The sequence below is a fragment of the Stegostoma tigrinum genome, chromosome 19 (genome assembly GCF_030684315.1).
Source record: "Stegostoma tigrinum isolate sSteTig4 chromosome 19, sSteTig4.hap1, whole genome shotgun sequence".
In the NCBI taxonomy this organism is placed as follows: domain Eukaryota; kingdom Metazoa; phylum Chordata; class Chondrichthyes; order Orectolobiformes; family Stegostomatidae; genus Stegostoma; species Stegostoma tigrinum.
Window position 1 is genome coordinate 47,147,564 of NC_081372.1, and position 18,677 is coordinate 47,166,240.

Here is an 18,677-nt window from a genome sequence, read left to right on the forward strand (position 1 = left end):
TAAGATGTGTCCGAAGTGTGAGCCCCCCCCATTGGGGTTTGTTGAGAAGATTTGGGTGCAGTGTCCACTTATGCTCTTTAAGTTGAGACTTAGTGATAAATTTTAAAAATTTTCTAACCAACAATATAATAAATACTAAGTATCTTCAATAATTACCATTATTAACTAAATTAGACTAACTGTTCTCAAGGTGTAAGGAATAATCTTTTTTCAGTATTTTTGTGTAATAGATGCCAATAAATAACAGGTTATAATTTTGTTTAAATATGAGTTGATCTTTATGGACCATAAATAGGGTGAGTTTTGTTAACTATTAGCATTGCAGTGATCAGTTTCACCTTTCAACCCAAAATCTGTTGTCACTCGCTACTTTTTGTACAAGAAATTTATACTGGCAGCCCACCTGCTTCCAAGTGTATTTATGTGCACATTTGACTCCTTTCTAGTACCATTTATTTATAGAAAAAGAATCTGTGTTCTATCACCCCCATGCTAGTGTGTTTCTGAATAAAATTACTAACCTCCATCCATTGTGTTAACCTAGTTTAACAGAAATGGTTCACGCTATCATTAATCTCTCTGGTGTTGCAAATGACCTGATCTCCTTACTCTTCCTAAATCTGTCTGCTGCATTAAACTTGTGTGCGTTTTTAATTTAATTGGCAGGCAGCTAAAATGCCTGCTTTATCCACATTCCTGTGAAGCCTTATCATACAGCAGGATAGAATGCCTTCCCAAAAGGGTATCCTTTGTACTGTAAGATTGCAGACAGGCAGTTTGCTTTCAACATAGCTGCATTGGCTGGCGCCAAGATGGTAACTGATATGTGAAATTCCTACAAATGACCCGATGGTGGTGGCTATGTTAGTCAGGTCTCGGTGGTTACAACTGTCTCGCTTTCAGTTGTTGTATGTTCTCTTAATAAAAGCATATATTGATGAAGTGAAACCTACTCTTTTAAACCCTGCCTTTTGATTTGGCTCTTCTGCTGCAGTTCGTTACCTGTTTCAATTCTGAAATGCCTTGGGCCTTTTATTATATTTCAGCTGCTGTATAATTGCACGTTGTTGCAAAATTCAATTTCCATTCAAAGAAGGATTCTTAAATGCTTCTGCAAGGAGCATTTTACATAATGGGATCCTGTAAGAGCTGCTGGATTTTTTTTTGTAAGTCTCTTTACTTTGTGATTTTTTTTCAAGTTGGCAATTGTTAAACCTTATCACTTTAGTTTGATCCTGGTGTTAGGAATATGTATGTTTTTCTCTAAGCAGTTTTGGCCAGTGATTGCCATCTGTTAGCACACACCCACTGTCTATTTACAATCCGAAAGTGGGCGGGCAATGTTTCAGGGCCTTGCAGCTGATCAGCCTGCACTTACAAATAGAAACAACAGTGCAGCACCTCAGGCGGGTCTTGCAGGAGGCTGTTTGTTTTTCTTCCTCCTCCTGTCTTTCCAGAGATGTTGTTTCACCTGCTGCATGTTTCCAGCATTCATTGTTTATGTTACTGATGCTGTCCTGTTTACATTCATTGTGGCAGAAGAGATCACAACAAGTTGCTGTATTCTATCTGAAGACTAGTATCTTGTGGCCAATTGTAAAAAAATTCATTCAATTCTATTTTCTGCTTCTGTTTTTAGATCAATTATTGCCAGTGTGCATAAAGTAATGGTTCTGAAGGGGTAAATGTTCATGCTAAACTATAGAATCATGTTAGATCTATTCATTCCACCAGTGACTCTGTGGGTGGAAATACATTGTAGTCATGTTCATGGAGTGAGAACCCCCAAGGCCCCTAATCGCTATGACGGATCAGATGCGAGGCCAACATTTATTGCCCATCCTTAATTGCCCAGAGGAGGTGGAGGTGAACTAATTACTACGACTAATCATTAGAGAGGTCCGTAACAAAGGAGACAACCTAGGTGACAACCAACTACCCCCTAAAGCAACTGTAACACTGAGGTGGCAAATATCCCGAGGTTCCAGCATTGGTCTTCCACGCGCACGCACGTGCGCACATGTGGATATACGTCTTACAGTTGGTGAATGCTGACAATGTATATAGCATGCTAGCCTCTGAGGTGGAACAGCACCCATCATAAAGTTTCATAGATGGCACCTCAGGATCTGCATGAAGTGTTTTTGCACTCTTTCGGCTTGTAGGCATATACTGATCTGTGTTTTTCCATCATAGTTTCTATATTTTTAGCATTTTTTCTTTGTCTTGCCGAATGCTTAGTGACTGAGCTTGTGCATCTTCATTATTTGCTTAGTCAGAATGTTTAGGTCAAAAAGAAACTCTTACAAATTGATAAAGGGTTTTTGATCTAGTTCCCATTATTTCTTGTGCATTTGCACATCAGGTGATCTTCCAGTTTTGGAGGGATTTTTTTTTTTAAAATGAGTAATACACAAACAAGAATTGGAAGCAAAGATTTCCCTCTGCCCGAGTAATTCATTCAAGCATTTAAAGAAAAAAGATCACATTAATTCTGCTGTGACTCTTCTGTAATTGGCCATAACTGAGTTAGCAACTTGCTGATGTCTGCATCACAACTTTTTTTTTGTGTTCAAGTCCCACTCCAGTAATTATTTTGAATGCATTCCTGGGGGAGTGATACATTTGCCATAAGTCCTTCAGTTGAGACATTAATACGAGGCTCCAATCTGACCTTCCCAGGTGGGCATAAGAGATGTCAAGACACTTTAAAGATGTTTAGGGGAGTTATGCCTTTGTCCTTGCTAATACTTCTTTCTCAATCAACTTGGCAAAGAAAAATCCAGTTCTCGTGTAGTTATTTCCGTGGTTTTGCTAGATGGAAATTAGCTGTTGCCCATTTTACACTGTAACTGTGACAACCCTTCAAAAAGACTTCAAGAACTATGAAGTGGTTTGAGCCATCTAGTGGTCATGAAAGATGCCAGTCTTTTTTCCATCATTTCCTAAACATAATGATTTGATTGCTTTTCATCAGCTTTTCCTTTTCCTTTTCCTTGAAGCAAGTTGACACTCTTACATGACCATTTGTTTGTGCGTGACATACCTTTAGAAGATGTTGCTGAATAAATGATACCAACACAGCCTCACGGCACCTATCCTCCCACCACCGAAGGTGTAAGACCTGTCTGTTCGCTTCCTTCCTCCTCGGGATCCAAGGGCCCAATCACCTCTTCCAGATGAAACAAGGCTTTATCTTCACACAATCTATTCGACTGCATTTGCTGCTCGCAACATTGCCTCTTCTACACTGGGAAAACGAAGTACAGACTAGGTGTTCTACAAAACGGGCACCTACTTTCTGTCTGCAAGAAGGACCATGAGCTTCCAGTTGCCTGCCACTTCAATACACTACCTAGTACCCTAGCCAAAATCTCTGCCTGAGGCTTGCTGCAGTGTTCCAGCGAAGTTCAAGCTGAAGAACAGTATCTTATTTATTTTTTGCTTGGGAGCTCTACAGCCTTCTGGACTCAGTTCATCAACTTTTTAGGGCTAGAGCTGTCCCATGTCCTTACTCCTACCCCAGCACACCAGGCCTTGTTATCACATGGTCTGCTATTACACACAATCCATCGTTAGCCACTAAAGGTCCCCATTTAATAGCTATTTACCCTCAGCCTTATCATTATCCACTCCTTCGTCTGCCCAACTCCAGTACTTATTTTGAGTGCGTTTGTGGGGGACTGCTACATTACCATATGTCCTTTGATTGAGACATTAATGCGAGGCTCTGATCTGTATTTTTAGGTGGACGTAAAGAATGTCTCCACCTATTATTTACTTCTACCCCTTCCCTCAACCCTACCTTCCGCATAAACATTTTCCTAGCTAATCAGTTCTGAGGAAGGGTCACTGAACCTGAAACATTAACTCTGATTCCTGTCCACAGATGCTGCCAGACCTGCTAAACTTTTCCAGAAATTTTTGTTTTTTTTATTTTTGATTTCCATTGTTAGAACATAGAACATAGAACATAGAACAGTACAGCACAGAACAGGCCCTTCAGCCCACAATGTTGTGCCGACCATTGATCCTCATGGATGCACCCTCAAATTTCTGTGACCATATGCATGTCCAGCAGTCTCTTAAATGACCCCAATGACCTTGCTTCCACAACTGCTGCTGGCAACGCATTCCATGCTCTCACAACTCTCTGCGTAAAGAACCTGCCTCTGACATCCCCTCTATACTTTCCACCAACCAGCTTAAAACTATGACCCCTCGTGCTAGCCATTTCTGCCCTGGGAAATAGTCTCTGGCTATCGACTCTATCTATGCCTCTCATTATCTTGTATACCTCAATTAGGTCCCCTCTCCTCCTCCTTTTCTCCAATGAAAAGAGACCGAGCTCAGTCAACCTCTCTTCATAAGATAAGCCCTCCAGTCCAGGCAGCATCCTGGTAAACCTCCTCTGAACCCTCTCCAAAGCATCCACATCTTTCCTATAATAGGGCGCCCAGAACTGGACGCAGTATTCCAAGTGCGGTCTAACCAAAGTTTTATAGAGCTGCAACAAGATCTCACGACTCTTAAACTCAATCCCCCTGTTAATGAAAGCCAAAACACCATATGCTTTCTTAACAACCCTGTCCACTTGGGTGGCCATTTTAAGGGATCTATGTATCTGCACACCAAGATCCCTCTGTTCCTCCACGCTGCCAAGAATCCTATCCTTAATCCTGTACTCAGTTTTCAAATTCGACCTTCCAAAATGCATCACCTCGCATTTATCCAGGTTGAACTCCATCTGCCACCTCTCAGCCCATCTCTGCATCCTGTCAATGTCCCGCTGCAGCCTACAACAGCCCTCTACACTGTCAACGACACCTCCGACCTTTGTGTCGTCTGCAAACTTGCTGACCCATCCTTCAATTCCCTCGTCCAAGTCATTAATAAAAATTACAAACAGTAGAGGCCCAAGGACAGAGCCCTGTGGAACCCCACTCACCACTGACTTCCAGGCAGAATATTTTCCTTCTACTACCACTCGCTGTCTTCTGTTGGCCAGCCAATTCTGTATCCAAGCAGCTAAGTTCCCCTGTATCCCATTCCTCCTGACCTTCTGAATGAGCCTTCCATGGGGAACCTTATCAAATGCCTTACTGAAGTCCATATACACCACATCCACAGCTTGACCCTCATCAACCTTACTAGTCACATCCTCAAAAAACTCGATAAGGTTTGTAAGGCATGACCTACCCCTCACAAAGCCGTGTTGACTGTATTTGATCAAGCCATGCTCTTCCAGATGGTCATAAATCTTATCCCTCAGAATCCTTTCTAACACCTTGCAGACGACAGACGTGAGACTTACCGGTCTATAATTGCCGGGGATTTCCCTATTTCCTTTCTTGAAGAGAGGAATTACATTTGCCTTTCTCCAGTCCTCAGGTACGACTCCAGTGGAGAGCGAGGATGCAAAGATCTTCGCAAGTGGCGAAGCAATTGCATTTCTCGCTTCCCAAAGCAGCCGAGGACAAATCTGATCCGGGCCTGGCGACTTGTCAATCTTAATGTTTGACAAAATTTTCAGTACATCAGCTTCCTCTATCTCTATCCATTCCAGCATGCACACCTGCTCTTCAAAGGTTTCATTCACTACACAGGTCGTTTCTTTTGTAAAGACAGAAGCAAAAAACTCATTTAGGGCTTCCCCTACCTCCTCAGGCTCCACACACAAGTTCCCTATGCTATCCCTGATCGGCCCTACTCTTTCTTTGACCATTCTCTTATTCCTCACGTAAGTGTAAAATGCCTTTGTGTTTTCCCGGATTCCTTCTGCCAAGCCTTTCTCGTGCCCCCTCCTGGCTCTCCTCAGACCATTTTTGAGCTCCTTCCTTGCCTGCATGTAATCCTCTCTAGCTGAACTTGACCCTAGCTTCCTCCACCTTATGTAAGCTACCTTCTTCCTTTTCACTAGAAGCTCCACCGCTCTCGTCATCCAAGGTTCCTTTATCTTACCCCGTCTTGCCTGTCTCAGAGGGACATATTTACTCATCACTCCCAACAACTGTTCCTTAAACCATCTCCACATGTCTATAGTTCCCTTACCATGGAACAACTGCTCCCAGTCCATGCTTCCTAACTCGTGTCTAATCGCATCATAGTTTCCTCTTCCCCAATTAAATATCCTCCCATTCTGCCTAATCCTCTCCTTCTCCATAGCTATGTAGAATGAGAGAGTGTTATGGTCACTATCACCAAAATGCTCTCCCACCACAAGATCTGATACCTGCCCCGGCTCGTTTCCGAGCACCAAGTCTAGAATGGCCTCTCCCCTCGTCGGCCTGTCAACGTACTGCGTTAGGAAACCCTCCTGAACACACCTTACAAAAACAGCTCCATTCAAATCTTCTGCTCGAAGGAGGTTCCAATCAATATTAGGAAAGTTAAAGTCACCCATTACAACAACCCTACTGCGTCCACACTTTTCCAAAATCTGTCGACCTATGCTTTCTACAATCTCCCTGCTGCTATTGGGGGGCCTGTAGTAAACCCCTAACGAGGTGACTACTCCCTTGCTGTTCCTAATTTCCACCCATACTGACTCAGTAGGCAGATCTTCCTCGACAATGGAAGCTTCTGTAGCTGTGATACCCTCTCTGATTAGTAGTGCTACACCCCCTCCTCTTTTTCCCCCCTCCCTATTCTTTTTAAATGTTCTAAACCCTGGAATATCCAGCAACCATTCCAGCCCATGAGAAACCCATGTCTCTGTTATGGCCACAACATCATAGCACCAGGTACTGATCCATGCTCTAAGTTCATCACTTTTATTCCTGATACTCCTTGCATTAAAGCAAACACACTTTAACCGATCCCTTGGTTCCTTCCCAGGAAAATCCTTCCCACTAGCTGGTCTACCTCTTGCTACTGCCTCACCTGCATCAACGCTCACCTCTGGTATACAGCTCAGGTTCCCACCCCCCTGCCATACTAGTTTAAACCCTCTCGAACTACTCGAGCAAACCTTCCACCCAGGACATTGGTCCCCTTCCAGTTCAGATGCAACCCGTCCTTCTTGTACAGGTCCCACCTTCCCCAGAAGGCATCCCAATTATCAACATATCTGAAACCCTCCCTCCTACACCAGCTGCGTAGCCACGTGTTCAGCTGCGCCCGCTCCCTGTTCCTCACCTCGCTATCTCGTGGCACCGGTAGTAAACCAGAGAACACTACTCTGTTCGTCCTGCTCTGCAGCTTCCATCCTAACTCCCTGAAATCACTTTTTATATCCTCAAACCTATTTCTGGCTATATCATTTGTGCCAATATGTAACACAATTTCTGGCTGTTCACCCTCCCCTTTCAGAACTTTATACACCCGATCGGAGACGTCCCGGACCCTGGCACCAGGGAGGCAACATACCTTCCGGGAATCCCGATCTTGCCCACAAAATCTCCTGTCGATTCCCCTAACTATCGAGTCCCCTACCACGAGTACTTTTCTATTCTGCCCCCTTCCCTTCTTTGCCACAGTGTCAGGCTCAGTGCCAGAGAACTGACTACTATGGCTTTCCTCTGGTAGGTCAACCCCCCCAGCAGTATCCAAAACGGTATACTTATTGCTGAGGGGAATGCCCACAGGGGATCTCTGCACTGTCTGTCTGTCCCCTTTCCTCCCCCTAACTGTAACCCATCTATCCTCGTCCTGAGCCTTAGGAGTGACCAACTCCCGATAACTCCTCTCAATTACCCCCTCTGCCTCCCGAATGATCCGTAGTTCATCCAGCTCCAGCTCCATTTCCCTAACACGGTTTTCAAGGAGCTGTAGCTGGGTGCACTTCCCGCAGATGTAGCCAGCGGAGACGTGTGCCACATCTCCCAACTGCCACATTTTGCAGGAGGAGCAAGCAACTGCCCTAGCATCCATACCCCACTTATCTGAACACCCACTCAATACTAAAGCAGAAAGCTCACTTCAAGTAATAATAACAAATTAATAACAAACTTATGTTCAATAGAGAAAGTTTAGAATGAACCTTACCTTATTAACTAGGTTCTTGGTTTGTATAAAATCTGTCTTGCTGTTTCTTTTGCTTTTATGCTTTATCAATAACCTTCCTCTTTGTTGTGCGTCCTCAGAGTGAGAACGGAGATGGAACGACTAGGAAAGATGCCAGAAGATTTAATAGCAGTGATAGTAAAAAACTCAGCAAGTCCCAGCAGCTGAAACAAGTCTTCAAAGAATATGGAGCTGTGGGGGTTGTATTTCACGTTGGAATATCACTGACCTCACTTGGAATATTTTATCTGGTGGTTTCAAGGTTAGTCTTGTAAAGGATCCATTTTAAACTGTAATGAGTGAGCATTTCTAGCAATGTGATTATAAAGTGTTTATTGTCTCCCCAAATCCCCCCCTGATTTTCTTCAAGGCTGTAAGATGGGCATCAGATGTCAAGTAATATCATTTTTTTCCCCCCAAGTATTACGCTTCCTGTGTAAGCTTTGGCAGGGCTTTATATTGAAATGTGGAGGGCATTACAGTTTAGTCTGATCCTATTCTCACTTGTTATCTAAGTAATAGATGTATGAAAACAGATTTCATTTGATCATAATCAGGAAACGTCTCATGCAATTTCTAGTTCAGATTAACTACTTTAACATGAATGGTGACTTCCATTTAACTATTGCATCCTGAGCTACTAACAGCATCCTACCCTATTTAAAACACACACAAATGAGTGAACTCCTCTTTCCCAAAGTGTTTCCCTGAGTCAACATCAAAAAACCAGCAACGAACAAGTTTATCAATGATTTGAATACAGTTTTTGTGATAACTAACTTGTTTGTAATGTTGTGGCTAGGTTTGCTTAAATAACACTGTTTTAAAGAGTACTTCACTGATTTGTCATGATTGCATATTGAATACTATAGATATATTTACACCAGATGACTACAGCAATTTGAAAAGGCAGTTGGAGTAATTGAGCATGGCCAGTAAATGCCCACATCCCGTGAACAAATTTAAAAAGAAAACAGAATGCTATAGAATATGTTAGAGAAACAGGTCATTTTGTTCCAAGCGGTCCATGGAAATATTTATGCTCCATTTAAGCTTCAATCATTCTTCAATTAGATCAGGATTGACATATAAAAAAACAGTAAAAATATAAATGAGTTTATTCATTTTAAGAATTAGACTTTGTTTCTCTACCTGTACTGAGACGTACTGCTGTAAAGCAGTATTGATTTTAATATAGTTTTAAAATGCCATTCAGTTCTGAGAGGGTTAACTTGAGTCAGAGCAGACAGCACCTTGTTGTTACGAGGGATGTGTTCATTTTGTGGAACACTTTTTTTCTGAGTTGTTTGTAAGAAAATAATGAAGAATTGGAATTTTCTTCCTGTTGACTTCAGTGTTTTCCTGAAGAGTGATCCAAGAACATTGTGTATGTTTTCAGAGGGGTGGGACAATATGTCACTTCCCCATCCTACTTGAGATAATGATGCATTATATTTCCGCATTCAAACTGCAACAGTGTAGAATTCTCTGCCTCCACCAATTCTCTGCATTCTGGATCTGACAGCTCAGCTCTTTTCAGAGCAGTTAATTAATCACACTCCATACCATTCCTTTTATCATTGTGGCAGCTGCTTGCGGAATATTTCAATCTTGATATCTTTTAATTTTCTACTTCATGATTTGCTGATCACTGTAATTTTTGATTTGATTAAAATTCCACATGTCTTTCCAAGCTAAGTTACTGAATGACCATCTCTGTGGCAACACATTTTTGGATTGTCTTTCAAGATGTTGTGGAAAACCATGAATTCTCTATTTTGTAGGAGATCAAATTGCAACCATACAAAAAAGGGATTTCTATTCTGCCTGATGGTAATTTTGTTACTTGAAATTAGTTTTTAGCCTGTTTAGTGAGATTTTAATTGGGCATTCTTTTCAGAATTCAGCCTCAGCGTGACAAAAACAAAAATAATTTGTTTGGGGTACTTTGTCTATTTATACACGAGCATGTTTGGCCTTAGGTGTTCTACACAGTCTTCCTGTGTTTTGTGGGCAGTCTGCTCCCAGACACTCAGAAAGGAATTGGTTGGAAAGTCGTTAAGAGCATGCACAAAAATGACTAAAATGTTTCTCATTTTCTTACCACTTATTGCATGTAAAATAAGTTCCATTGGGCCTCTTGTCTTGTGAGTGTGTGTCTATTGTGGCATAGGCTTCCTGTATTCTCAAGTCAGAACAGTGCTAGATGCCTAGGTAAATTGCGGTGTGACATTTTTTTAAAAATAGTATGGACACTGCTGTCACTGCGGAAGTTGTGGTTGGGGAGTCCCATCTGGTGGCTACCTTGTCTTGGATTGTGTTGATATTTTTGAGTGTTGGAGTTACCCTAATATGGGCAAATTGAGAAGATGCCATGACATTCTGCTTATGCCTTGAAGTTGATGGGTAGACTTTATCAGGAAGTGGGTTACTTGCTGCAGATTTCTACCCATTGATTATTAGCGTGAGTAGGCCAGTTCAGTTCTGGCCAGTGGTAACTCCAAGCTAATGGGTGATCCAGCACTGGTAATGTTTTTAAATGTAAGAAGCAGGGAGTTAGATTCTCTCATTGGTGATGATCATTGTTTGACATATCTGTGCTGCAAATGTTATTTGCAACTTATCAGCCCGAGCCTGTATAGTACCCTACTGAAGCAGTGTATGCCCCATCTGAGGAGTTACAAATCGAGCTGAACATTATGCAATCATGAGGGAACATTTCCATTTTGACCTGTTATGATGGAAGGAAGGAAATTGATGAAGAAGCTGAAGCTAGCCTAAGAGAGCGTTCTGAGGAAGTGACCTCCTGCGCTGATGTTCTGGGGAAATGATTTCCCTGCACGTCACAGTCATCTTAATTTGTGTTAGATTTGACTCTAATTACATTTTCCCCTGACTTCCAATGTTCATTGAGCTCCTTGATGCCATCCTGTTAACTGCTGCCTTGATGTTGTGTGTCTCATTTCACCATTGACCTTTCAGTTCTGGGGGAATGTTCTCAAAACCAAAAGGGAAATCACCTTGAGCACCTTCAGAAGGAACCTTTGCATGGGGGATTTCTGCTTAGTATCTTTATTTTTAGGCACATTTTCTGCTGATTTATCAAAACCAGATTGAGAATTTGATACCGTGAGAAATTCAGGACTAATTTTGTTCTATTTGTAACTGCATTCCAACATGGAGCCACTAATTATTGCTAGGTAAAGTTGAGTACTGAGCCAAGGAGCAAGTCCTATTTTTTTTTTCGTATCAGCATAGAAAAATTTACTGCTTCCTTTTTGAGGTAAAGGTTTTCAGATATAAATTTCCTCTTCCTGAAGTTTTATTTTATTCCTGATCAGTTCATGTTCTAACCTGTTTGTCAGCATATACTGTAGTTCTGGTCTGAACCAACTGCTAGGAGTTGCACAAACCATGAAGTATTTATGAAATTGAGAAGCCCGAGTACTTGAAGCAAGGCACCACCAAAATTAAAAGCAGTAAGAATATTCGGTCATTCCTGTGTCAACATGCTGGAGTAGGAGAAAAGCTTTTTTTATGAAAAGTTTTATCAAAAAAAAATCCAAAACTAATTTGCAGACAGTTCCTACGCTGCAAAATAGTTTGCCAATTTGCTATGGTCTACAAATTTATCATTAATCTGACAATAGGGGGACAGTGTTCAGAAGTTTATGCCATATAATGCAGAATATAGCAGTGAAAAATTAACATTGTGCTTAATTTGGGTTGTGGTGTAATTCTCATTTCTTTCTCAAACGAGTTTTCATCTTTTTTTTCAACTGGATACATGTTATTTGCATTCCCTCATTCCATGTCAAGTTGGGCGAACTAAAAATAAAAACAAAACACCACTTGGTTACAAATTCGTACTTATTTTATCTAGAACCGTCGTGTAGATGGAGTAGGAAGTAGCAAGTACCACGCTGATCAACAAGAAGGATATTCTTCTTAAGTTTAGATTAGATTCCCTACAGTGTGGAAACAGGCCCTTCGGCCCAACAAGTCTATACTGCCACATGAAGCATCCCACCCAGACCCATCCCCCATAACACTCACTCCCCTGAACACTACGGGCAATTTAGCATGGCCAATCCATCTAGCCTGCACATCTTTGGACTGTGGGAGGAAACTGGAGCACCTGGAGGAAACCCACGCAGACACTGGGAGAATGTGCAAACTACACACAGGCAGTCTCCCGAGGCTGGAATTGGATCACAGAAACATTTGCAGGGGCAGCGTTGTTAGACATTTGACTAGTTTGATATGAAATTCTTCAGTTTTGACACTGGGTGGCTGAAACATGGAAATATTTGATTAATTTTTGTATTAGATTTGATTGGCAAATAAAGTTGGGAAAATAAAAAATGTACTGTAATGAGAAGTGGTGGGATATTCAGCAAGAAACCACCACAGACAAAAGCTTGAAATCCACAATCTCACTGCTTACTTATGACAAAGCATTTTAATTTTCAATGGCTTCTTAAACTAGACATATTTAATTTTGATTTAATGAAATGTTATTTTTGGCTTCTTGAATTCAGTATGTACTACCACCATAAGATATAGGAGCAATATCAGGCTACTTGGCCTATGAGTCTACTCTGCATTTGTTCATGGGTGATATGTTTCTCAGCTCCATTGTCCTGTCTCCTCCCTGTAACCCTTGATCCCCTTACTAATCAAGAACCTATCTGTCTCTATCTTAAATACTTACAATGATTTGATCTCCACAGTGCTCTTCAGCAAGAGGTCCCCTCCATTAACATTCTTTCTGAAGAAATTCCTTCTCATCCCTATTCTAAAGGGTCGTCATTTGACCCTGAGGATGTGCCCTCGTCTCTCCAACTAGTTCGTTCCATTTTAAGAGGTAATCAGACCTGTCATGTCTGCACTAGTCCTTTTGAAGGAAGAGTTTACCTTGTGCCACTTCTTGCTTTGAAATGTGGTGCTAATGGCAATCAGTCATTTTCCAATGATCCAGTTCTTGAGAGGCAGAATTAATTCAACTTCCACTACAGACAGCGCATTCTAGATTCTGACCAGGTTCTCTCAGGACCAAATTGCCATTCGCTGATCATCTCAAATTATGCCTTTTGGCTTTTGACCTTTTTATCAACAGTGTGATAATTATACTCACTATGATTATGAATATCTTTTTATTGAAAGGTCTCTCAACCTTCTAAGAAGTTTTTACATAGAAAAATTGGTAAAGTGGGACTGCAGTTCCTTAATTTCTGTAATTTCCTCTGCATGCAGAAATGGTAATCTAACAAAGTTTGGTTATTAGGACAAATAAATGCTTGCTGCATTATCAACCTCTTTCCCCCCCACCCCAGTTATTATTTTTTCATGGCCTATGAATGTCATGGGCAATAAACCCTGGCTTTACAGTTATAAATTGTGCATGAAACTGTCACTTGCTATCACAGCTCTTGTGTCAACAATAAAAACAGAAAAACATTTAGATTGGGCTGGGCAATAATTTCCTTCCATAACACACAGGAAATTAGCAAATCATTAGTTTTTTTAGAACAATGACAATCATAATAATCATTTAGAGATGGTTTCTATTCCATATTTATTTCCTGAATTTAAATCTCATCAGCTTCTACTTTGGGACTTAAACAGTGGCCCTGAAGTATTTACCCAGCCCTTGATACCACTGTACCTCCAATTGTCATACAAATGAGATGGTAGGTTCTTTAATTTTATTCATTAAATTTAATATCATAGGTACAACTGTCCTTAAGGAACAGCCAGCTGTAACCCCAATGTATATTTTCCACTGTTCTTCAGATAGCCTTTGTCCCATCTTCCTTTATCCTTTCACCTTTACTCGGTGACAACACACTATGGAGCTGGAGGAACACGGCAGGCCAGGGCAGCATCTGAGGAGCAGGAAAGTTGACATTGAGTCGGGACCCTTCTTTCCTGAAAGGTCCTGACCCGAAATGTTAACTTTCCTGCTCCTCTGATGCTGCCTGGCCTGCCGTGCTCCTCCAGCACCATACAGTGTTGTCTCTGATTCCAGCATCTGCAGTTCTTGCTATCTGAATGACCTAGCACCTTTTCACTCTGCAGTTTTTACCCCAACTAATGCTTTTATTCCTGCTGGTTGGTGCAAAGACAGAAGTGCCAAGATTGTAGACTCTGCCACTTTCTGTCTCTGCCTTGCTTTTAATTTTGTCCCATTTTCAAGACTATTTTTCCCTTCATTGTCAGCTTTAGATTTAATTTTACAAATAAAAAGGATCAAAGTGTAATACCAAACTGAAAAGACTTAAAAAATGAAAACCTGCAGGAATAACTTTCACATCCACTAATTGTTGCTGGACAGTGGTAGAGGTAACAGACTAAAATTCTGTCTTGCTTTGTGCATTTTTAAGAACTTACTCGGCTTGGTTAGGGTAGTGCTTGTCATTGCCAGTTATGACATGTACGTTGTTAACTAAATCTGTTGCTATGGGACACTGAAGGCCTTCAGTTGAGGTAAGTGATAATAGTTTTAGGATTGACTAATTAACTCTAATGTAATTCAGTTAATTATGTACTAATTACTTGTTTTGTTTTGTTTTTCAGTGGTGTGGATGTGGCTGCACTTCTTTACAAGGTGGGATTTAGTGAAGCAGTTGTGCAGTCCAGAATGGCAGCTGGTACTAGTACCTTTGTACTAGCATATGCTGTTCATAAGGTCTTCGCCCCAGTACGAATGAGCATTACTTTAATTTCTGTGCCATTTATAGTAAGGTACTTTCGTAAGATTGGGCTTTTTAAGGCATCAACTTCTAAACCATGAAATACTTGAATCTGAATTTTGTAGGTGTAAGGACCCCCCGACAGTTTTTATTTTTTGAAAATCCACAAATGCAGTACTTAAATTGTTAGGCAATAGTTACCTATGAGCTTGTGCTGTTGTTAGCTGGTCAACTATGACACTTCTGTTCAACTTCAATCTCAACACTGCAGGATATTTTAAACGAGGGCAACTATCAACTAGCTTTCAATAGCGGAAGTGTCAGTTGCCAGGAAGGCAAAAACCATTGGAAATGTATTTGCATGAGGCAATTGTAATCAATCTGTTCTGTGACAATCTAAAACTTAACGAATACAGCCAAATTGGTAACAGAAGGAAAATGAGCAACAAGAAGGAAAAAAAGTGCTGTTTCAGCTTTAAACCAGATGCTTGACTAAGCTATTGTATAATGCTGTTAAGAATACAAGGGGGTATTCTTGAGTTGACTCACACTCACTCCAGCTAATTTCACAGCAATTTAAACCTGCATTACATCATGATTATCAGTTGAGCTTTATTCAATTCACTTAAGTGCAAAGCTTCCCATTATATACAACTTTAGTTAAGTTGTATTTCCCTAAGCAGTGCTTGACATCCGGTGGTGGTGTAGGGGAGTATAGAAGGTATTGCTACGTGCATATTCTTTGCTCTGGCAGAGCAATGAATTTGGACTTAAAATGGTCGGACAAGTTACCTAACAATTTTAGTTCGTTGTGCGCACACAGGAAACTGGCAGGAGAAGTAGTTGAGTGGACAAACTGTTTATCCCCAAATATTAAAAATACTTTAATGATATTTCAAATCTTGGTTTAAGAAATGGGGAGATCACTTCTGAAAATTCTATACAGTAACGTCATGCAGATTAACTGTCCACTGGGGCAACTTCTCTCTACAATCGTGGCACTTCTGTTGCTATTGTACTCATATTAGTGATAGCTGCAACAAAATATTTGATATTAGTTTAATTAATACAGCCAATAACAGGATTAATACAATAGAGTAAAAATGTTGCAGACTAAATGTTGACAAGTGAATTGATTCTTCACTCCACTTGATAGGTACTACCTGCCAGTGTAATCTTCCAAACCCAGTGTTTTGAGAATCCAGTTTAAACTAGCAGAAATGTTAAGGAATTACAATTGAAAACTGCAACAGTAGCACCAACCACATTAACACTGAGGAAGTGAAATTACAAAATCAATAAGCAATAATTTTACATGTTATTCCAATGGGGATGAATTGGGACCAAGGGAAACTTAAATATCTTGCTGCCTAGTCTTTGATTCATAATTATACGGAAACAAATACTTGGAGTATGTTTGACACTTTGCCTTTTTCAAATACTGTTTCATTCAACAGGACCCCCGACTGGAACACTGCTTGTTTAAAGGAATATTTTCATTTAAAGTATCCAGACTCCAAATTTACTTGATCAGTGTGCTAGCAAAATGACAATTCTAATTACCACTTAGTTTAAATATTGATGTTTTCCCTCTCTCCCACTTCTGTTAATGTAACCATAATAGCTGTGCTAAGCTTCTTTCTAAACAGCTCCACTAGTAGATAAAGAAAATTTGTTGTTGAAAGAATTGGCTTTCCTGACCCAGTGCTTCTTTATAGTTTTGATTCAGGGTTAATTCTACTTGGTTACATTTTCATTGAGCTATACTGGACCTTCAGCCTTCAAGGTGTACAGGAAGGAGAACTGCAGTTTTAGTTAGCCCATTGTGTACTTGAGGTTTCAGTCATCTCCAACATGAAGACAATTCAAATTGGAAAACAGTTGTAGATAAAATGCAAAATTGCACAACTTCTGCCAGGTTTAGTATGAAACCACAGAAGTGCTGACGAAGCACTCAAAGCTCAAATGGATAGGTGGTAATATTCCTGAGATTTATTTGGAATTTTATTTTGGCATTGAGTGATACTTCAGAAGTTTCCATTAAATGTCAAGTGTTCCAAAGTCTGAAACTAGGAAATAAATCAAAGACCAGATTTGAATGCACTCAATTTCAATTTTTAATGCCATCTTAGTCAAAGCAAGAGCCAGATTTACCTTTTCAAACTAGACTTTGCAAACTCTGCTGACTCTTTCTTTTGAAAGATTTGCACATGTTGGTTCGAACATATTTCCATCCTGGGTACTGAACATTGGAATGCCCAGCAATAGGTTATTCACCCAATAGCTGGAAAAATTTCTCCTCCTCACTCCATGACTAATTCATACATTCAAGTGGCATTCTTTCACAAATGGGGGATGGCAGTGAAATCCGGTCTCTGCTTACATTTTTATATTGCTATTGTCAGTTTTATCAAAGATGCACACTAGGATTTCAGACCCAAAGCTAGAATAAAAAAATTCTGCCAGAATCCAATACCAAATACTGCAGGTGCTCACTGCATGCAAACATTTACTATTGTAAGTCAGGCCGAGAGTTTTGTTGGTTATTTGGTTTATCTTCTCCCATGCTTAAGTTCATTGTAGAATTTTCCTAAATGTTACAGTAAATACAAGAAATGCCATCAAAGATTTTTACTCATGCATAAGTTAATTTCATTTTGCCACTTGTTTTAGAGATGCATAAACAAATCTTCACCAGCATTAAACTAAAACTGTTGCAGAATAAAGCATTTAGAACACGAGCAATGGACAGTTTAAAACCTTACCATGCTAGGCCTAAAGCCATACGTTGACAATGTAACCTGTACTGTGAATATCATTGGTTCTACAATGTATGTTTTACTTGTAGAAAAATTTTTAAAAACTATGCATTTTAAAGTATCCAGGCCCTTCAGAACTGAACTATAGTTAACCTGTAAATAGTTTGTATGCTAAATACTAAGGCAAATGGTCAAACAATTAAATTTAACCAGATGAGCTTTAACATCTTTCTACTCAAGTAACTGTTTTCTTTTAAGACAACAAAGTTAATTTGCCAGTGGAAGTTGAATAATGAAGTGCTTTGTTTAGACTGGTTGAGACCAAACTTAGTTGTTATATGCCTTAAAATTTATTTTCAAACCATGACTATTTGAAATCTGCAAATGAATCATCCATTGTACAGTTAATGTTTATATTGAGAATGAATTAGATTGTAGAAACTTGGAAACAAGAGGCTGGTTTTAAGTTATTAAATAAAAGAATTGTTTAAAAAGTGGTAGTTCTTTACTTTTCTTCCTTCTGCAATCCTATTAAAGCTTTATCCACACTGCTGAAGGATTGAATTGAACAGGCATATTTATCTTGGACATCGGTATATACATTATGTAGATCTCCAGTACTTCCATTAACAATAGATTGTGGAACTAAACTCTTAAATCCTTTTGTTCAGATGAACTACCACCTAAGCAAGTCACAAGCATAGTGATAAATTCAGGAGGAGCAGCTTCTAGTCCATGCAATATAACTTCTAAATTGGTCAAACTTTATTGTACCCAAGCTAAATGGCTGCACTGTGCACTAGAAACAAGTTCAAGTTGAAAACATGCCATCCAGTAGGCCCCTACACAACACGGTTGAATTGATTGTAGATTTGTCATTTCTGATAGTGACAAACTATCCATGGAATAAAAAAAGTCTGATAAGATTGCTGTTATTCAATTTGAGGAACAGGTGTTTTCTTGAAGCCAGTAAGGCTATAGGACAAAAACCCACAATATTGATTTGTCAGTCAAGCCAGGAACCATGGTAGTGTTCCCCAATTGAATGTTTATAGCATTTGATATCCAAACAAATGTAGAAGTTGTATTTTTAAAAAAAAACTGATCTCTGGCAATAGGCTTTTATGGAATAGTGAATTCAAACTTGTAGGGAATTCTTAATCTCAGTAACAGTTACTAATTCAGTAGTATTAGCCATCTTTACAGCAGATAGGACAAG

At 40.0% G+C, this 18,677-nt stretch overlaps 1 protein-coding gene across 1 annotated transcript in view; it reads left to right on the top strand.

Moving 5' to 3' along the window:
- The window catches only part of fam210b (family with sequence similarity 210 member B), a 57,960-nt gene extending 40,008 nt beyond the window's left edge, over nucleotides 1-17,952 (top strand). Inside the window, exons 2-3 of the mRNA XM_048550154.2 lie at nucleotides 8,085-8,266; nucleotides 14,584-17,952. Coding sequence (XP_048406111.1) covers nucleotides 8,085-8,266; nucleotides 14,584-14,800 — 399 coding nt within the window. The 3' untranslated portion in view covers nucleotides 14,801-17,952. The remainder of the gene's footprint in view (nucleotides 1-8,084; nucleotides 8,267-14,583) is intronic.
- Nucleotides 17,953-18,677: the final 725 nt, after the last annotated feature.